General features: G+C 54.1%; 3 protein-coding genes across 4 annotated transcripts; 1 reads left to right on the top strand and 2 right to left on the bottom strand.

Annotated features, from left to right (window-relative positions):
• Positions 1-3,272: 3,272 nt before the first annotated feature.
• On the bottom strand, positions 3,273-8,447 carry MCRIP2 (MAPK regulated corepressor interacting protein 2). 2 transcript variants are annotated; one of them, XM_084762463.1, is made up of 6 exons: positions 8,298-8,447; positions 8,087-8,216; positions 5,209-5,309; positions 4,226-4,353; positions 3,854-3,955; positions 3,273-3,619 (listed from the first exon to the last, which is right to left on the bottom strand). In XM_084762463.1, exons 2-6 carry the CDS (start codon positions 8,168-8,170, stop codon positions 3,549-3,551), a joined length of 486 nt encoding a protein of 161 aa, XP_084618589.1. In that variant the 5' UTR covers positions 8,171-8,216; positions 8,298-8,447; the 3' UTR covers positions 3,273-3,548. The 2 variants fall into 2 exon arrangements, with proteins under 2 accessions (XP_084618589.1, XP_084618588.1); XM_084762462.1 differs by lacking the exon at positions 5,209-5,309 and having other exon boundaries at positions 8,298-8,437.
• Positions 8,448-14,463: 6,016 nt separating this feature from the next.
• METTL26 (methyltransferase like 26) lies at positions 14,464-16,429 on the top strand. Its single transcript, XM_084763116.1, has 6 exons — positions 14,464-15,126; positions 15,346-15,508; positions 15,607-15,666; positions 15,862-15,929; positions 16,026-16,104; positions 16,177-16,429. Exons 1-6 carry the CDS (start codon positions 14,930-14,932, stop codon positions 16,222-16,224), a joined length of 615 nt encoding a protein of 204 aa, XP_084619242.1. The 5' UTR covers positions 14,464-14,929; the 3' UTR covers positions 16,225-16,429.
• Positions 16,430-16,549: 120 nt separating this feature from the next.
• Positions 16,550-19,209, bottom strand: WFIKKN1 (WAP, follistatin/kazal, immunoglobulin, kunitz and netrin domain containing 1). Its single transcript, XM_084763081.1, has 2 exons — positions 18,952-19,209; positions 16,550-18,281 (listed from the first exon to the last, which is right to left on the bottom strand). Exons 1-2 carry the CDS (start codon positions 19,129-19,131, stop codon positions 16,803-16,805), a joined length of 1,659 nt encoding a protein of 552 aa, XP_084619207.1. The 5' UTR covers positions 19,132-19,209; the 3' UTR covers positions 16,550-16,802.
• Positions 19,210-19,956: the final 747 nt, after the last annotated feature.

Genomic DNA, 19,956 nt, shown 5'->3' with positions numbered 1-19,956 from the left:
CTATTTCAGTTAAGTCCTGGTGTAAGGAATGGACTCTAGGTGGTGGCGCACGCCGTTAACCCAAGCACTCAGGAGGCAGAGGCAGGCGGATGTCTGTGAGTTCGAGGACAGCCTGGTCTACAAAGTGAATCCAGAACAGCCAAGACTACAAGAGAAACCCTGTCTTGAAAACCCAAAACAAAAAAGAATGGACTCTACTTTAAAAAAAAAAAAGTATTTATTTATTATTATGTATACAATGCTCAGCCTATATGTATACTTGCAAGCCAGAAGAGGGCATCAGATAACACCATGGATGGTCGTGAGCCACCATGTGGTTGTGGGAATTGAACTCAGGAGGAGCAATCATCTCTCCAGCCGGGACTCTGCTAAGTGGAGACGTGCCCTCTGTTCTATTTAAAAATATAGAGAGATGGCTTAGAGGTTAAGAGCACTGGCTGCTCTTCCAAAGGTTCTGAGTATATACTCATATAGATAGATAGATATGTGTATATACTCATGTAAATGTATATAATCATATATATACATAAGTGTATATACATATATATATACACTTGTGTGTATATATATATGACTGTTCTGCCCGAATGTATGCCAGAACATATATACATGTATGTATATACACATATACATATAGAGGGGGGGGCACATACAGGTATGATATGAAGAGATTTATTTGGGTAAAGGAAAGGGGAGAGGAGTTAGGGCCTCAGTGGGCCATGAGAGCAGAAAGAGACAGAGGCAGAGATAGAGAGCACACTGTCCTGGACTCACTTTGTAGATCAGGCTGGTCTCGAACTCACTGAGATCTGCCTGCCTTTGCCTCCTGAGTGATCATGTCAGGTTCCTAGGTAACCTAGGGGTGGGCTGGTGGATAGGTTTGTGAACTAACATCCTGGGCTGCTCCTTAAGGGTTAATCCTGGCCTGGCATGGTGGCGCATGCCTTTAATCCCAGTACTCAGGAGGCAGAGGCAGGTGAATCCCTGTGAATTCAAGGCTAGCCTGGTCTACAAAGCGAGTCCAGGACAGCTAAGGCTACACAGAGAAACCCTGTCTCGAAAAACAAAACAAAAGAAACAACAACAACAACACGGGGCTGGAGAGATGGCTCAGAGGTTAAGAGCACTGGTTTCTTTTCCAAAGGTCCTAAGTTCAATTCCCAGCAACCACGTGGGGTCTCACAACCATCTACAATATGATCTGGTGCCCTCTTTTGGTGGGCAGGCACACATACAGGCAGAACATTGTATACATAATAAATGTTAAAAGAACAACACTGGCTATTCTTCCAGAGGTCCTGAGTTCAAGCCCCAGCAACTACATGATGGTTCATAACCATCTATAGTGTGATCTGTTGCCCTCTTCTGGCCTGCAGATGCATATGGAGGCAGAACACTGTATATATAATAATTTAATATAAAGAGAAAGAAAAAAAGGGTTAATCCTTTCTGGGACCTGGCTCGGGAACCACCCTTAGTGGTTAGGATTCACCTTAAGATAAAGTGCTTTTTTCTTTTCAAAATCCCTGTCCCCTAGTATAGTCCCTACCAGCCAAGCCACTGTAGAGCTAAGCTGAGTCAGCTTGCCTTTCTGGGCTTTCTGAAGCCTCATTCAGGAGGGCTTTTTTTTTTTTTTTTGTATGTTTGTTTCTTGCTCTTTTTCAACTTTTTATTGTTTTTAGATAGACTATGTAGCCCCAGCTGTCCCAGAACTTGCTATACAGCCCAAGCTGGCTTTGAACTCACAGTGTCAGCCTCTACAGTGCAAGGGTTAAAGGCCTGGCTGCCTTGGCCACTGTGCCCTTCAGAAGCCTGCTGCTGAGTGGCTGACTTTATCTGCCTTATCTGTAAGGGCACAGCTTTTGTTCTCCCTTCTCCTCTCTCCCCCCAGGCAGTTAGAGATTCACAGCTTGCCTGCCCTGGGATGATTTTCCTTTTAAATTCTCAAAAGGTCAAAAAAATTCTCAAAAGGTCTATTTGAATCTGTTTTTTGTCCTTGATCTTGTTTCTGTGTCTCTTTTTGAGACAAAGTATCTCTGTGTAGGTCTGGCTGTTCTGGAGCTTACTATGTGGGACCAGGCTGGCCTTGAACTCACAGAGATCCTCCTGTCTGGCTTCTTAAATTCTTTTGTTTGTTTGTTTTTGTTTTTCGACACAGGGTTTCTCTGTGTAGCCTTGGCTGTCCTAAACTCACTTTGTAGACCAGGCTGGCCTCAAACTCACAGCAATGCACCTGCCTCTGCCTCCCTGACTGCTGGGGTTAAAGGCAGGCACCACCACGTCCTGCCTTAAATTCTTATATTGATGAAACTAGGAACCCAATGATGGGACCTTGACTTCGCAGGTATCACCAAGATTTGTCTTGGCCGGGTATGGCAGAGGCACACACGGGATCTCTGTGAGTTTTAGGCCAGCCTGGTCTACAAAGGGAGACCAGGATAGCTAGGGCTAAACAGGGAAATCCTGTCTCAAAATACCAAAAAAAAAAAAAAAAAAAAAAAGGAAGAAAGAAAGAAAAAGAAAAAAGAAAAGAAAAGAAAGAAAAAAAAGATTTCTGCCTTTTAATTCAATTGGCAGAAAAGACAAACCCATTTCTATACCCTTAAACATCACCTAGTCTTGGTGTCTGTTAATTGCCAAAAGGAAAAGGTAATGGAGTTAGATGGGACAGCTTGGCTCTATGTCCTTCCAAAGTGGTCAAGTGCTCCATCACCCTGGTTAGGCCCAGCATGATGGGACATGCCTTTAACCCCAGTACTGTTAAGTCCTGGGCGCCAGATGCCTGTCTCAAAAATAAAAACAAAGGAGAGAGAGCTGTACAAAGCTGTAAGTCCTGTTAGCCCAAGAGTAAAGAGAGGGTGTGGCTACAAGGGGATGCTGCAACCCAACCTATCATTCCAGGTACTGGGGAGACAGGAGGATCAAAGGCTCCAGGCTGAAGCTGGGTGTGGTGGCACACGCCTTTAACCTCAGCACTTAGGAGGCAGAGGCAGGCGGGTCTCTGCGCACTCAAGGCTAGACTAGTCTACGTAGCATATTTCAGGTTAGCCAGGATTACACATTGAGATCCCACTTCAAAAGAAGAAGAGGAAGCTGTAGCAGTAAACAGAAGGCTGGGATGTAGGTCAGTACACGTAGCATGCATGAGGTCCTGATGCCGAAGGGTGGGGGCGGGGGCAGCGGTCTACTAGAGTCTGAGGCTGAGAACTAGGAGTGGACACGTGGACCCAACACACATCCCCCAGGGCCCTCCAATCACTGACACTTGAAAGGGCAGTTTCTCAACTTTATTAGCCTGGACTCCTCCCTGCCAGCCCCAGGGGGGCTGGTCCCTGTGCACAGTGAGCAGGGCTGAGGTTAGATAGGTTTTGGCCCCTGGCTCTGGCAGCTTGGGATGGCCAAGCCAAGGAAACAACTGGAGCAAAAGTCCAAACGTTGGCACTTCAGGTGTGGCCGGTACCCAGGCAGGCCACAAAGGTGGACTGTCGCACCGTGGTCCTCTTCTGGCAATGGGTCTGCTATGGCAGCATCCCTTCCCGGGACAGCTGTTAGGAACAGTTGGTGATTCTAGCCAGGAACTGCTGTGCCCACCACTCATCCAGGTCAATAGGTACAAAGTCTGTGGGTAGAACAAATGCTGGGCAGTGTTGCTGCTTTCCAAGATGGCCAGCATCTCCGCCCTCCAGCGGACCACAGCCCTTAACCTGGACTCCAAGCATAGCACTCAGTGGAAAAATGGGAGGGTCTAGCCCAAGTCTTCCTTCCCCAAGCCCCTGGGGCTAGAACCTGGTGACAGGAAGAGGCCAGGGTCATTGGATTCTTTGGGGACATAGGGCACGGGGGAAAGGCTCACTCTGCAGCCGGGGATCAGGAGTGCTCTCCACGTACTGCACGGGCCGTGGGCCGCTCTCATCGGCAGGGCCGCCGTCCAGCTGTCGTTCTACCTGATGCCAGGCTGTGAGGAAAGGACAGTTAGAATGAACCAGGGCCCCCCTGACCCCCCGGTATCCCTCCCACCCCAGAACCTGGCGGCCACCTGAGACTCCAGCCCAGCTCAAGGAATGGATATTACCGGGCAGAGAGCCAAGGAGAAGTCCAGCCCTTGGGCTGCTGCTAGGAGTCAGGCTATAGTCCGGGGGGGGGGGGGGGGGGAAGGACAAGGTAGAGCCAGGTCCACACTACTGGGATGCTGTGGCCTGAGCCACACCCCCTGGTCCCTTACTACCTTCGGACACAAATCGGACGTTCTCCTCGTGGGCCAATGTGTAGGTCTCTTGGGTCCCCTCGAGGGATGGGGAGGTGGTGAGGGGCCTCCGGCCGTTCACTCGATTGAACACAAGCCTCGGCCCCGGACTGTGGGAGGGTAGGAGACAGATACAGTTGGCATCGGCTACGTTCAGGAGCTACTAAGCAGGGTTCAAGAGCAGCCTCTGTACATACCCCACTGCACCTGCACAGGCCCAGGCCCTTCCTTAACCACGGAGCAGCTGCCCTTAGCTGCTTTGGGACAAATCCTCTCTGCTGCAGACCCTGAGGTCACAGCAGCTCAGCTCACGCCTGTAGCTCTGGGCTCAGGGAAGTCAGAAAGAGCCCCCCCCCCCCCCCGCTCTGTATCCAGACCTTCCGCAGGGTCCCACAGAGTGGCCCCTCTGCACTCCCATCTCCCCACCAGGCAGGCTTCCAGCAGCCTTGTTCCAACCTCACTGTGATCAGAATTCTAATCTATCCCCACCCATCAGGTACAAACACCCTTCCTTCTAGAGATGCCCCTCAGATCCTGACCCCAGTCACCTCGATGAGACCCCCCACTGTTGGAAAACAGACCAAACAAGGACAGATCAGCATTTACCCTACCCTCTCCCTGGCTGCCCCCAGGCCCCAGGGAGATGGGCACACAGTGCTGGGGAGGGCAGTCTCTGAGTGGGAAGAATGTGACCTTAAGCCTGGCCCACTCCTCAAGGCAAGAGAAAAGGGGCCACTTAAGTAAGATGTCCCCATAACCCTGCACTAGACTCTATATTTTGGGGTGAGGGGTGGCTGAGCCCCTCCCAGCCAAGCAGGCCCAGGGCAGGCCAGGAATGTGGCATCCCAGTTGGCTGGCTGGTGGTAACTGGCCAAGCCCTACGCTCATGAAGCCTGGGGTGGGGCCGTGGAGGGAATGGGGCCGCACCTACAGTAGGAGGTGGGAGCCGGGGTCCTGGGCTGCACCTGCCACTCCGCCAGGCACTCGCGGTCCCAGCAGGCCTGCTCGCTTTCCTGGGCTCAGGTGCCCCACGCCGCTCTGGGTTCCTCCTCAGGTGAGAGGGGCACTAAAATAAAGAGGAGGGTCTTGAGGGGCACAGGGTCCTGCCAGCCCCAGGGCTGGCAGGGTCTGGTGGCTACAGAAAATCTTAGGTGTGCAGGCGGGGGGGCCACAGGAGGCAGGGCTCCTCCCTGACCCACTGGGTACCTGAGTTTCTGGTGAAGCAGAGGACATGAAAGCTTTCTTAATGGAAATCCTCACGCCTACCCCTTGCCTGCCACCACCTCCATCCCAAAAGGGCTCAAACTGGATGAATGTACAAAAGGTTGGGCATTGATCTGTAGGTTTTTGTTTTGTTGAGGCGGGGTCTAGGCTCACAGAAATCTTCCTAAGTACCAGGATGTAGGTAGGGCGTGTATTATCCACACCTACCTGTGGCTTACATTGATTCTTTAAAAGAAAGAAAGAAAGAAAAAAAAAAAAAAGTAAATCCCAGCCAGGGGCCGTGAATGGTAATGGATCAAGGTGGTGGCTCTGGTGCTAGAAAGGCGCCCCAGAGGGCAAGGGCTGCAGACCCAGAGCTAAGCCCTGCCCTACCCCTGCTTGGAGGCCACAGTTACATAAGGCAAAGCTCTGTAGGGGAAAGGGCACCAGTCCCAGAGTGCACCTGTTCCCGCTCCTAGGGACACTGCCTACACTACCAGGCCAGAGTGGCCCACAGACCTCCTCTCACTGTATGCTCCTCCTACCCGCTGCAGGTCACCTGGCTTTCAGCCTGGGAAAAGAAACTCCCTGCCTCTGTCGCACAGTGAAGGGAAGCAAGATTCAAAGTCAAAAAATTCAAGATGTAACAGTGTCCTGACCCCAGGGCTCACAGTTAGGCTTTGACTCGGCCCCAATTCTCTTCCACTCAGTGATCTCTGAACATGTTATCGTCTCCAGTCTCTCCCATCTGTCTCTTGCCAGGAGAAAAACAACATCAGAGGCCCAGGCCTGGCCACCATCACTGGCAGCACCCATACCCGGCCACTGAGTGGGTTGAAAGCTTTGAGACTTTGCCCCATGCCAGCGGGGGGGGGGGGGGGGGGTAGGGGAATGGCCAGTGCCTCGGGTGTCCCCTCAGGCTCCAGGGAAGACAAGACAGGGAAGTTGGTGGACGAGGATGATTTTAGAGGCTGGCCTTGAGAAGACATCTACAGGGCCAGATGGAGGATTACATGTGAAGTCCCTATAGGAAATGGGACTTTCCAGGTCAAGGACCAGGAAGGGGCAACTACCGAACCTCAGAGGAAGTTGTAAAGACACCCTGCCCTGTCCTCAGTTCCCAGAGCAAGAAGGACAGAGTGACTCACTCTCTCAGGCATCAGGAGCTCTACCTGGCTGCTGCAGGCTGACCCAGGCCTTCATGTTAGTTTAGCTCACTGAAACCTGGTTAGAATAAATATGCGGTGTGGTGTCTCTTACAACTTAGGGTTCTGGAGAATTTCACTACCTTGTCTTAGATGCCACCCCCGATACTGTCACCAACCCGACCTCGCTTTCCCCCCAACAATGGGGATTTAAAAAGGTTTCCCCAGGTAAGCTGGTCACCAAGGGCTGCTCCAGCTCCATGCTCCCTGTCTTGGTGACTGATATGTGGTTACACACCTGCACCACAAAGCCCTCCCAGAGACCTAGGGCACTGAGGACATACAATGATGTCATCGGGGTGGCCCCCAGGACTTGCTTATCCATCCCCCAGGGCAGGCCTCTGAAGGAGAATTTCCATCCAGAGTGGAGCAAAATCGTCAGCATGCCTTTCTAGCAGGGACTCCCTAACTCTGCCAGAACACCAAACAGTCTGCACAGGTGTCTCCCACCTATGGCACAGGAAGCCCCGTAGCTAAGAGCGAGAGAGAGAGAAAAAAAAAAAAGCCCCAGCCATACGGACTCTCCAGCTTAGGCTAGTCTAACTAGAGGGTTTATTTGTGTAACAGTCTTGGCTGTCCTGGACTCTCTTTGTAGACCAGGCTGTCCTCAAACTCACAGTGATCCACCTGCCTCTGCCTCTCAAGTGAGCGCTGGGATTAAGGGCCTCTGTCACCACCACCCGCCTTAGTCTAACTCTTGGTTCCCTTCAAGATTTGTCCTCAACTCTGTGCTCCCTCAGAGGGCCTAGGGGCCCTTAACCGGTTCACGTGTGCCACCTCCACCAGATTCTTGAGCCCAAGAGCACTACATGCCTGCAGAGCCCAGGGGCGAAGTCTACGGACACAGGAAACGGTCAATTGAGCAAAAGAAGAGGTTTAGCTCTGAAGGAGTGGGATCACTTCCAGGTCACAGTGGCTGACATCCAAAGTACCTAGGGCTGAGCTTTCCTGAGCCCTGGGCACACTGCTGGTTAGGAAAGCAAGGAAACTGTTGGCTCCAATAGGCCCTGGCTACTGCTGTGGAGGAGGACTCCAGTGCCCCCAGGGTGTCAGTGAAGGGCAGGGACCTGATAAGGCCAAGGGAGAACACGTGCACTTTTTCTGCAAGGACAAGGCCTGAAGACCTTGAGGGCTATGGCCTTGGGCAACTTTCTCCAACTTTGACCTCCACCGCTTCCAAAGGGGTCCAAGTTAGCGGGCCAAGGTCGTCAGGTCCCTCGATCTTAGGTACCTGCAGTCCTTGACAGACCGAGCAGCTGGAAGCCCGCAAGGCCCCACGTGGCCAACCAGGGTCCAAGCACACCAGCTGGGCCCAGAAGTAGCCCAAGAGCAGAAGCGCGCCCGAGCCGCCTGTGCCCCGCCCCCTGCCCGCCAGGACGCGTGGTCCCCATCAACCTTCTCCAAGGTCACCCTTGGGTCGGGCGGCCCGGCTCACCTTGCAAGGGGCCAGGGTCCCTGAGGCTGCGCCGAGGACTGCTCGCGCGCGGGTAGCACGGTCGGTGGCGCGGGCTGCCGGCATTTCAGGAGCTCCCCAAGCCTGCTCTCCACCTGCTGCTGTGTGGGACCTGCGGGCCGGGGCGGAGGGCGCTGTCAGCCGTCGCGGGCCAGCGGTCAGGACGTCCCGCCTGCCCGCCCGCCCTGCGCACCTGTGCGGCGCTGCGCTACCAGCTTGCTGGGCCCCTTGGTGATGGTATACATGGTGCGCCGTCCCGCCCGCCCCTGGCAGCGGCCAGATCCGGCACCCTTCACCAGCTTCACTTTGCGGTCCCAGAGGCACGGCCCCTTTAAAAACTGAAGATGGGCGGAGAGGGGCGGAGCGACCGACACACGCCCCCTGCCCTTAAAGGAGCCGTGCCTCCTTGGTAACATTGCCAACCCTTTAGAAAATTGGCCAAGACAGTAGATACGAGCTAGTGGGGCTGGGTGAACGAACCAAGGAGTACGCCAGACTTTAAACCATTTCTAGACTGGAGCGCGCGGGCGTGTGTGTGTGTGTGTGTGTGTGTGTGTGTGTGTCTTGTCTTGTCTTGTCTTGTCTTGTCTTGTCTTGTCTTGTCTTGTCTGTCTGTCTGTCTGTCTGTCTGTGTCAAGATTCCTGAGACCGGAGGCTCTTCGAATAGGGGAGGAGCCTCCGTGTGCTAGGTTAGTTCTCTGAGCTTGCCACCCTGAGCAAATCCTGAAAACAGTATTCCTGCTCATATTTGAGGCCCCTCAGTCAAGTCCCCGGACAAGCTTGGATTGATGGGAATCGCTGTTGCCTTGGATCTGCTTAGAATGAGTGCTCTAAGAGCAAAGAAGTGTGTTTTAAGTCGGTATGAAGTCCTGTGCCTTCTCCCAGTGGGCAAAAAAGAGTTTCAAGGTTGCCCTGTCTCAAAAAACCAAAAAAAAAAAAAAAAGAGTTTCAAGGTTGCCCTGCAGAGAGCCTGAAGACCCAGGACCCAGAGGAAGACCAGAGGAGGATAGAACCTTTAAGGGGTACCCAACCCAAAAGTACTAACCTCTCCTCAAGGTTATCTCCTGGGCCTTCCTGGAGGTGCCTCCTTTGAAAACCAGGTCCCCATCAGGTCTGAGGGGAGAGCCATAGCGTTTCCCAGTATAGGCTGGTAGGAGAGCCCCTGCAGGGGAAGCAGCCTGACCACCTCAGCTCTCCTTTTTTTTTTTTTTTTTTTTAAATATTTTATTTAATTTATGTGTACTGGTGTGAGGGTGTCATGTCTTGGAGTCAAAGACAGTTGTGAGCTGCCACGTGGGTGCTGGGAATTGAACCCAGGTCCTTTGGAAGAGCAGGCAGTGCTCTTAACCACTGAGCCATCTCTCCAGCCCTCAGCTCTCCTTAATACCCAAAGGAAATGGAGGCCGAGATGCCAATTATATATTGTAAAGGCTTGAAAGGCCAAGACCTGTGCTGCTGCCACCTGGCCTCAAGTTCCCACTGCCATATTTGAGGACTGTCAGTCTGTTGGCCCCAGGGACCTGGGGGAGGCAGGTCTTTCTGTCAAGTCTTGGGCCACGTAAGCAAGATACACAGTGAGGAAGGGGTGAGGGTGGGTCGCTGATCCACCTCAATCCCAGGGTACCCCAAAACACTTAGGCAGCTTGCTAATGGAACTCCAGGGGATTCTGTCCCAGATGGCCAAGCTGTCATGCCTCTTGCAGCCCAGGGCCTTTGGCCTTACATTTTCCAGAGCAGGGCTGGAGAACAAGCGAGGCCTTCCTCTTCTCCAGCTCGGTCAAGATTCCGCCGAATGTGTGACATGGACTAGAGACGCCTGAGAAATGTCTGCTCACCTGAGGGAGGGCACTGATGACAGACCAAAGAAAGAAGTCCACCTGAGTCTGGCTGCCAAACCAGCGGGTTTATTGAGGGTACTTAAGGGGGCGGGAGTGACTCTTGCAGCGGTATCACTGAAAAGCCCCCCACAGTGTGAGTGACAGCTCAGGAGAGCAAACACTTAAGAGTCTGCTCTCCTTCTGGAGGGATGGCTCAGAGGTTCAATTCCCAGCAACCACAAGGTGGCTCACAACCATCTATAATGTGATCTGGTGCCCTCTTCTGGCCTCCAGGTGTATATATACATAATAAATAAATCTTTAAAAAAAAAAAAAAGACTACCAAGAAGAGACTTGATACCCTATGAGCATATAAAGGGGGAGGAAGTCCCCCTCAGTCACAGATATAGGGGAGGGGAGTAAGGGGAAAATGGGAGGGAGGGAGGAATGGGAGGATACAAGGGATGGGATAACCATTGAGATGTAATATGAATAAATTAATTAAAAAAAAATAGAACCTGTATTCTCCCAGCAGCAGGCTCCTGATTATATAGCCTTTGGGAAGGAAGGGCTCACACACCGAAAGACCAAACAACAACAACAACAAACAAAAGAGCTTCCCTCCTTCATCCAGGAGGGAATATAGGGATTTTTTTTTTCCTTTTCTTTTCTTTGTTGTTGTTGTTTTTCAAGACAGGGTTTCTCTGTGTGTGGTCTTGGCTGTCCTGGACTTGCTCTATAAACCAAGCTGGGCTTGAACTCACAGAAATCAGCCTGCCTGTGCCTCCCAAGTGCTGGGACTAAAGGCACCACCGCCGCCCAGGCTCAAGAGAGAATATTTCAATCTCCAGGAAATAGCTGCATACCAAGCTTGCAGTTGTAGATGAGTGGGGATTTGAGAAGAGGTTGCGTAACCCCCAAACAAGCCGTGCCCGGGGAGTCAAGGCCTGGGCACGTACAGAAAAGAAAGGGCCACTTCCTGGCTAAATTTGTTTCTTCCCATTTCTGCAATGCTTGACCCGCCCCCACTCACAACCAAACAGCCTGTCCCTCCAAGGCCACTGAATCTGGTGTGGCCTTGAGCATGCTACGTTATTGCTCATACATGGTTAGAGGGCAGGGTAGGCTTCCTGGGGGGCTCATGCTAGCTTTTGCAGGCTCCCCTGGAATGACAGCCATACTGAGGGCAGGTGAGGAGGACTCGGCTGAGTCAGAATGAAGCAGAGCAAGGGAGGCATCCAGGCCCGCTGTGGAGAGTATGCAAACCATACTCCAACCGACCGGCACTCTCTGGAGACGGGTCCCCCACAAAAGCCTGAAGGCCAGCCTCGTACAACCTCACTGATAGACAAACTCAGCCTTTGTGGGCCCGGCGTGGCAGAGCACGCCTTTAATCCCAGCACTCGGGAGGCAGAGGCAGGTGGATCACTTGTGAGTTCGAGGCCAGTACGGTCTGCAGAGTGAGTCCAGGACAGCCAAGGCTACACAGAGAGACCCTGTCTTGGGGTGGGGTGGGGGAAAGTCCAGTCCAAGGTTGGCTTCAGAAGCTCTCAGGTGGGCTTCTTCTGGGGTAGGGTACGGGGCAGGTGAGGCCGGATGAGGGAGTCTAAAGGTCCCTATGGAGCAGGAAATGAGGGGGAGGGGTAGAAATATATGGAGGAGGTTGGTCTCATCAGTGAAGTCTTTCCAGATGCACTGATCCTAGATCCCCTGCCTCCTGATGCGGGAGCCTTGGTGGGGTGCCAGCTGTGAAGGCTGATGTCTGAGGAGTGAGGGATCTGAGAGATCACAGTTCCATAAGAGAGATGGTTCTGGATGAAGCCTCCCCTGACTACATTTGCCCTTTTCAGAGAAAGGCATGGGGGATCTGGTAGGACAACAAAGCAGAGGCTGGAGTCACAGTCAAGCAGCCACAGCCGAGGGGATGGACAGTGATCCAACACCTTTGTTTTGGACTTCTGGTTTCCAGAACTCTAACAATATAGTTTGTTTTCAACTACCAAGCCTTGGTTAATGTGTTACAGCATCCTCAGAGGGCTTGGAGCCTCTCAGCGGGGTTGAGGCTAGTAATTATAAACACAAGGAACTAGGCCAAGGAAAGAAGCTGAGTCCTGCTCAGTTCAGGGTGTGGTGGGGCGAAGCCACTGGCCCCTCTAAGGGAGAAATAGAGTGGAGCTGGACACTCACTCATCAAGTGTTGCCCAAGTTCTGCCTCTAAGCCACACTCCAAGACAGGGGCAGAAGTAGGCTTGGAGATGGAAGCCAGGACTGAGGCCAAGGCTAGCTGAGTGCGGGAGGGCTAAAGTATTTTATGTTTCTAACACAGCACAAAATTCACGACCTGGGGCTCTCAGGGGCCCTGATAATATAGTAAGAAAAACAAACTCATTTTTTTTTTTTTTTTTTGGTTTTTCGAGTCAGGGTCTCTTTGTAGCCTTGGCTGTTCTTGGCTGGCCTCGAACTCACAGCGATCCGCCCAACTCTGCCTCCCGAGTGCTGGGATTAAAAGCGTGTGCCACCACACCTGGCAAAACAAACTCATTTGAAAAAGCCAAAAGCAGCGGGAGGAGATGGCACTTCTGCTCTTTCCCTGAGACAAGGTCTCTCTGTGTAGCCTTGGCTGTCCTGGACTCACACTGTAGACCAGGCTGGACTCACAGTGATCCACCTGCCTCCGCCTCCTGAGTGCTGGGATTAAAAGTGTGCGCCACCACAGCCCGGTGGCACTTCTGAGCTTAACAGGGATCCCACCTCAACAACTCAGCTCCCCAGGGCTCCCCAAGGAGAGTCCATCTCACAGGGTCCAGACCAGACCTTGGCCAGCATGGAGCACTCAGGCTTTACAGGAAGTAGGTACCCATACAGGCCTACTATAAGCAAAGACCATCTGATGGCATCTGTGCCAAGGGCTGCCCTCGGTACTTAGGTGAAGTGTTGGCCCTTCAATGTCTTGTTGAGCACCATTCTCTAAAGCAGCTTCATTAGGGGAGGGGAAGCAGGAAGATCAGTCTCAGGCTTGTCCCCATGTCCCCTGAGCCCACTCTCCCCTCCTCTCTTCACCCACTGCTTAGAGGATTCAGTTGAAGTTTTTTGTTTGTTTGTTTGTTTGTTTGTTTGTTTTTGTTTTCCGATACAGTGTTTCTCTGTGTAGCCTTGGCTATCCTAGACTCACTTTGTACACCAGGCTGGCCTTGAACACACAGCAATCCACCTTCCCTGAGTGCTGGGACTAAAGGCGTCTGCCACCATGGCTGGCTGGCCACCAACCATTGCCATCAGGCCCCCAGTGGGCGTTTAAATAGCTCCCTGGCTGTCACAGTCCTTCTTCCTGCAGCTCTCCTGGAGATCGGAGATCCAGAATAGTGTGTCCCTTGGAAGGAAAGAAAGGGCCATCCATCCTCGACTTCTTCTGAACTTGGATATATGGAAGTCACCCTCCCACCCCCCACCCCCACCCCCCCCAAAAATTGCGTGAATAATCTAATGAAAAGGCAAGCAATACACAGAGGCTGAGGCAGTAAATGGGAGAGCCTGGTGCAGAAATCAGTCAGGGTCACCTCCAATATCAGACAATCAAAACTACTTGTTAGGGGCTGCTCAGAGCAGGTGTAGCCTTGGTTGTCCTAGACTCATTTTGTAAACCAGGCTGGCCTCAAACCCATAGCAATCCACCGTCCCTAGTGTTGGGACTCTTCTGAGTCCAGACTGATCACTTTTCAGAGAGGTTGTCTAGAGTGGTCGCCCTATTTCCTCCCATCACTCTCCATCCTTAGGCCGTGTCACTTACATGGTTTAACTACTCACATCCCTGGCCACCTCGGCTGATTGGACACACCTTGGACAGACATCTCAACGGCAACCCCAAGCAGGAGCCATGCTCAATCCTGAGCAGCAGTGTGTAGTATGCTACACCAAGAGTAGCCCATGCAAGCCTTGAACTAGCTGCTGATAACGGAGCGTGGGCGTGTTTCGAGCATTTTCTAAAATCCAGGCCCTCTGAGACATACATGGACGCCTTCAAACGCCCTCCGAAGTTCTCTTGCACTCGTCGCCTCGAATTTCATTTCTCTGGTCACTGACTGCCTCCTGCTATCTCTCCGCGGACGCCTGGCTGTTTGTTGCCAGCCGCCTCAGTGTCACTTCAAGCTCATCTGAGCCCCAGCTGTCCCAGACTTGAGGAGTCCGGCTTCTGGGACCGCCGGGCTCCACTCGGTTGATACCCACAACGACCACGCCCACAATGCCTGGCGTCTTGAAAGTCAGGACCTGACCGAGGCGTCATAATTTCCACGTAATCGCGACTGCTATGGTTACGATGGCATGGAACTAAAAATCCTGCTGTCTATAAACCTCGCGTCCACCACCTTTTCTTCTTTGTCTCGGACGCCAGTAGCACTCTGGGACCCTGTGGGATAGTCTGTCCTGTAAAACTTGTTAACAGAGAACTGAAGGGCAGTGGAAAAGACGCATGCGCAATGCTGTAACCATGGCCTGCTTGCGTCACAATTCATTAGTCCTGCAGACCGCTCGTATGCACAACAGCGCCGCTGGTGTAGTGGTATCATGCAAGATTCCCATTCTTGCGACCCGGGTTCGATTCCCGGGCGGCGCACGTATGTTTTGTTTCTTGTCATCGAAGCGGCCCCCTTCCGCCCCCCTTTTTTTTGAAGCGCCCTTTTTAAAAAGGTGTAGCACAAACGCAAGAAGGGAATGTTTAAAGTGACTGAAAACACTGACGCTAACAAGGTGCTAGACTAGAAGACTCCAACAAACCACATCCTCTACTCGAGCCTTGTTTCCTTTCTGGAGTCAACGCCACGCCTGGCCGCCGGACCCTGTCTCCCGGGTGCGAACCCTTTAAGAAGTTGAGAGGCCTCCTGACAGTTATCCTGCAGCAGGAGGCTTGTCGGCACGACTACAACTCCCGAAGTGCCCTGCGCAGAAGCAGCACCGCAGCTCCCGTCATGCCCCGCGCGCACCCCTAGCTGGGCTAAGCAACACGGGTGAGATGCTGGTGGCTGCAGCTGCGGAAAGAAACAAGGAGCCTATCCTGTGCGTGCTCCGCCAGTACGTGGATCCTGCCCAGCATGGCGTCCGCGTGCTGGAGGTGGCCTCGGGTTCGGGACAGCATGCTGCGCACTTTGCACAGGCCTTCCCGCACGCCGAGTGGCAGCCGTCGGACGTGGACCAGCGCTGTCTGGACAGGTGCGGCGGCGTGATGTCTTCTTGGGGCTGAACGGGAGGCAGGGCTTACGGACCGGAAGAGAGGGCAGGCCCAGGTCTGGGTTCAGGACTGAGACAGTGGAAGCCACGGGCTTCAGGGTCGACAAAGCTCCCAGCTCCCGGCTTGCTTGCTCCTCAGCACTTAGCCCCTGAGCTATTGGGGGGCCTGCCCGGCCCTCGCCCACGCGCTGCTCTCCACAGCATTGTCGCCACCACGCAAGCCCAAGGGTTGTCCAATGTGAAGGCTCCGCTGTACCTGGACGTGACTTGGGACTGGGAGCAATGGGGCGGGATTCCGCCGCGATCGCTGGACCTGTTGCTCTGCATCAATATGATCCACATCAGCCCCCAGAAGTGCACTGAGGTGGGGGCCACTGTGGAACCCAGCGTTCACACTGGGGGGAGAGGGGAGTCCTGAGTCTCCAGCTCCCAGTTTATTGTGCCCTGCCTCCCTCTCTTCAGGGGCTCTTCAGAGCAGCAGGACACCTGCTCAAAACCAAGGCTGTACTGATCACCTACGGGGTGAGTGACCCTACCTTAAGAGGTGCCTAGCAGCCTTAGGTGTTTCCCATCCCTTGAAGCACCGGGGCGGAGTCCCAGCTTCTTCATGAGTGCAGAAAGAGGTTGTTCTTTCCATACTCTGGATCATAACTTGCAAACAGTCCTATGGGAACGACTGACCATGGGCTTATGGATCGTGTTTTCTTGTTCCCACAGCCCTTTGCAGTCAATGGGAATATCTTTCCCCAGAGCAACGTGGACTTTGACCTTTCCCTCAGATGCAGGTCAGACCTGGGTAGGACCGGGCATGGCTCAGAGGGCAGGTGGGCTGGATGGTACCCTCAACTCTACAAATGACCTCCACTCCCTCCCGACTGTAGGAACCCAGAGTGGGGGCTCCGTGACACAGCCCTCCTGGAGGAACTAGGCCAGGCCAGTGGCTTGGTCCTGGAGAGGATGGTAGGCAGGGCAGTGTGGGGGGTGGGTAGTCTCCCTGTGACTAAAGGCCACTCCAGCAAAGCATTTTTCCAGGTGGACATGCCAGCCAACAACAAGTGCCTGATTTTCCGGAAAGAATAGCCTACCTTTCTACCTCCCCTGGAACGTGCATCTCTGTCGAAGGCCCTGTCATGGTACAAACTAGACCTCAGCTCCTCCCTCAATGGGTCAGTCCTTGGGATTAATTAGCCCCTCCTAGTTTTGGTGGCCACAGGACTGCAAAGGACCTGGGCCCAGTGGGCCTTGAAATAAAGCCTTCCCAGCCCTTTGTGGGCTGTCTACACCACACTGTTTGCTGGGAATACCTGGGAGAGGGCAAAGGGAATTGGTCTGGGGGAAGATTAGGGTTTTGGGGGGTGGTAGGGTGGCTGAACCACAGCTGGGCTGGCTTCTTCCCATGTCCCTGGAGAGAAACTTGTAGGTCAGTAGGGCTGCCAAGAGTGACTTGGTGACCTCAGTAGGAACTGGAGCTCCATCTAAGTCACAGCGTTCCAACCAAAGAGACTGTGTGTGTGTGTGTGTGTGTGTGTGTGTGTGTGTGTGTGTGTTTTCACGTGCGCGCCTGTGTGCAGCCAGAAGGGAACCAGAGGCTATGGATCCCTCAGGTACAGACATTTATTCAGCAGGAAGAAGGGCAGGAATGGGGAAAATGAGCAAAGCTAGTCCTGGAAGCGGTTGAGCAGTTCACAAGCCTTCTTCTCAAGCATTTCTACGATCTTCTTGACTCGTTTCTCGCTGGCAGCACGGACATAGCTGTTGGCATCCAACACAGCCACACCTTCACGAACCTCACCCATGATGACCAGTGGCCCATCACCAGCTGTCACATTGGGGCACGGGCAGGCCCAGTCCATGCCACTCAGTGTCACCTCCAGGTATTTGGTGCCCAAGAACTTGAGGCCCATCTTGTCATCCTTGAGCACATCGTCTAAGGCCACGCGAGCAATGCCACCGGTAGCCTCGGGCTCCTCTAGGACCTCTGTGAGTCGACCCACAATGGCAAAGTCGCTGCGGCACAAGCTCAGAGCTAGCTTGCTCTTGAGGCGGCAGGCACGGCAGGGTGGTGTGCGTGGTACAGGGCAAGCATCCTCACAGCTCTCCCGGCTCTCAAAGTTATTGCTGTTGCCTTCACAGCCACTGTATACAAAGGGGTGGCACTGCTGCAACAGTGGGCTGTAGGCCCACCGTGGCTCCCAGCCCTGGCAAGGGCCCTGAACCGCAGGCAGTGCACAAGCATCCCCGGGGCCACGTGCGCAGGCCTGTTGGCATGCCTCATAGGTCTCAAAGCCCCGGGCAGTCCCATCACATTTGAGGGCTGGAAAGGTCATGCAGCTGCCTCGCTGAGGGTCAAAGCGCCAAAGGACATGATGAGGGGTAGGGGGCCCAACACAGGCTTGTGTGTCGGGCTGGCACTCAGCCAGGGCCAGGACACCTGGGTCCTTGTCCTGAGTAGCTGCCCGCTGCAAAACAGAAAGGGGGAAGTCGGCCCGCAGCAGGCCAGCAGCATTACGTGCAGTGCAGGTATACAGGCCTGCATCCTCCAACTGGGCATTGTAGAGCACTAGCTGCCCAATGCTGGTGACAACCACGTTGCCGTACATTTGGTCAGGGCGCATGATCAGGTTCTCCCGCTGATGACTCTGCTTCTCCCAGGTCACAGCAGGTGGTGGACGGCCACTAACATCACAGTGGAAGCTGGCTGTTCCCCCGACGTGTACTGCCTGTGGTGAGGGGCTGTTGTAGAGGGCAGGTGGCATGGGAGCAGCCCCGGGGGTTGGGCGAGCAGTGGTCTCGGGCGGTCCTGGACTGCTGGGTGGCCAACTGAGGATGTGCTTGCAGGGTACAACATGCAGGTGGAGACCCCGCAGGCAGGCCTCTGCATCCATGTAGCAGCGGTTGTAATAGGTGAGGCCATCAGAAGCACAGGTGAAGCTGGGCTCTTTCTCACAGCGGTCACGGCAGCGGCAAACTGGCTGCCCATCCCAGATGTCACAGTCGGAACCCTGTTGTGGGCATTGGAATCCTTCACAGGAGGCTGTTGTCTCAGGTACAGCGGGGCCACCACTGGGGAAGCGGGCGGCCACACAGCTCTGCAGCCCACACACATTGGTGCAGCACTTCTCGGATGCTGCACAGTCCTGAGGGACAGGGACAGTTTAGGGGGGACCTGACCCCTTCCCAGCCTTGCCCATGCACTACCGGGCCTCTCTACCCCCTCCCTTGGAAGAGGTGCCTCTCTCCAAGCCTCCTTCCCTATGGGAGATGGTGACAGTGCTTTCTGAACAGTATGAGCACCAAGGCCACAAGCGTCACGTACTCAACCCTACTGAATCCTCAACAAGCAGGCTTGTTAGCACTCCCACTGTGTGGGTGGAACAGTGTGCAGGCAGCTGCTCTCTGCCATCAGAGGGCGCACCACTTTGGGAGCTCTTTGTCCCCTTCCCAGTCTGGGATATGAGAAAAGGACTACAGACAGGCAGATTAGGGCAGGGTGGTACCATTTGCAGGGACCCAGGTCAGAGGCCTGGGTCCACACGACTTAATTTTAAAAAGTGGTACTCAGGCAGGTTAGAGACAGCATCAGAGAGGATCAGTCAGTCCAGGGATTGGAGATGTTCTTTTTCTTCAGAGGGCAAAAAGGTGGAGGTATCCTTTGAGCCCCGTGTATAGGTCATGGCCGCAAATCAGTGTGGAGGAACCCTGGAGGAAGCCGACTCCTAGTGCTGAGATCTACTCACCCCTCCTCCCCCACTGCCAAAAAAGCTAGGGTAGGGAGGGCCCAGGAGCCCATGAGATGCCAGTGCTCACCTGGTCCCTGGTACACTCACGCTCACAGGTGCTCTGGGCGTCCACCCATAGGTGGGGGCTGAGTTGGTTGGGGCACATGCCAGGGTGGCTTCCAGGATCTGGCAGCAGGTTGGTCTCCGAGGTCAGATGGATGAGCACGAAGACAAAGAACAGAGGCAGGAGTGGCTGTGGGGCAGGCATGGGGACCACAGGGCCAGGGGGTGGGAGTGTGTGGCCACCAGCCAGGACTCCCTACAGGCATCCACCCAACAGGGTCCTGGGCCTAGGATCGCTACCCCTGCCTCAAGAGGACCCTCTCCTGGGACTCTTGGACTCCCCTAAGGCTGGCGCTCACAGCTGATGCTCCTCTCTGGAACTCTGGATAGGTATTCTGGGGCCTCCCAGAACCTGTCCACAAAGTAGTGGCTAGCCCTCTCCCAAACACTGTGGGTGGCTCCCAGGCTCTGGTCAGCATAGGACTGAGAATGGAAGAAGAGGAAGAGGTGGGGAGGGGCCAGAGGCCCTGAAGCTCAGAGCAACTGACCACTAGGGTCACCAAGGGGCGGGGAAGGGCCAGCTAAATCAGGGAGGGGGACGCTGTAACCCGAGCCCCTCCCTCTACAAGCTGAAGCCCAGCAGGGATCAAAGTCTCCTTAAAAGACCCTCCCACCTTCTACTCAGGGAGGAGGGGCAGGACTGGCAAATTTCAGCTTTTGTCCTCACCCCTTATTCTCCCGTGCAGTGGGGTTGGGCCGCGGGCACTCACTCCAGCCTTAGCTGACTACTAGCCAAGAGTTTCTCCAGAGGCAGTCAGGGATGGCACCTGTCACAAGTACAGGCAAGGCACATCTTCCACTGGCAGGTGGTAGGGGTTCTGTTCTCTTCCGGTCCCCTTTAAGTGTCACACTTGCCAGCAGGTCTCGGCATGAAATAAAAAACCTGCTAGGGTGCTTGATGTGGTGGTGCTTGCCTGTAATCCCAGCACTGGGGGGGTGGGGGTGGCGGTGGCGGCGGCAAGAGGACCCA

Source organism: Acomys minous (assembly GCF_964271855.1).
Source record: "Acomys minous genome assembly, chromosome: 16".
NCBI lineage: Eukaryota > Metazoa > Chordata > Mammalia > Rodentia > Muridae > Acomys > Acomys minous.
The sequence above is the reverse complement of the archived record's forward strand: the minus strand, read 5'-3'. Positions and strand labels throughout refer to the sequence as shown.

What these genes read in the sequence shown, in the direction of transcription:
- MCRIP2 (XM_084762463.1), bottom strand. Translation starts at nt 8,170, where the DNA reads ATGCCGGCAGCCCGCGCCACCGACCGTGCTACCCGCGCGCGAGCAGTC. An exon ending in AGTGCCTGGCGGAGTGGCAG is followed by an intron (nt 4,354 to 5,208) that starts GTGCAGCCCAGG and finishes ACCCTCCCACAG; the next exon opens with TCCGGGGCCGAGGCTTGTGT. An exon ending in CGTCCGATTTGTGTCCGAAG is followed by an intron (nt 3,956 to 4,225) that starts GTAGTAAGGGAC and finishes CTTTCCTCACAG; the next exon opens with CCTGGCATCAGGTAGAACGA.
- METTL26 (XM_084763116.1), top strand. Translation starts at nt 14,930, where the DNA reads ATGCTGGTGGCTGCAGCTGCGGAAAGAAACAAGGAGCCTATCCTGTGC. An exon ending in CTGTACTGATCACCTACGGG is followed by an intron (nt 15,667 to 15,861) that starts GTGAGTGACCCT and finishes TTGTTCCCACAG; the next exon opens with CCCTTTGCAGTCAATGGGAA. An exon ending in GACCTTTCCCTCAGATGCAG is followed by an intron (nt 15,930 to 16,025) that starts GTCAGACCTGGG and finishes TCCCGACTGTAG; the next exon opens with GAACCCAGAGTGGGGGCTCC.
- WFIKKN1 (XM_084763081.1), bottom strand. Translation starts at nt 19,131, where the DNA reads ATGCCTGCCCCACAGCCACTCCTGCCTCTGTTCTTTGTCTTCGTGCTC. An exon ending in GTGAGTGTACCAGGGACCAG is followed by an intron (nt 18,282 to 18,951) that starts GTGAGCACTGGC and finishes CCTGTCCCTCAG; the next exon opens with GACTGTGCAGCATCCGAGAA.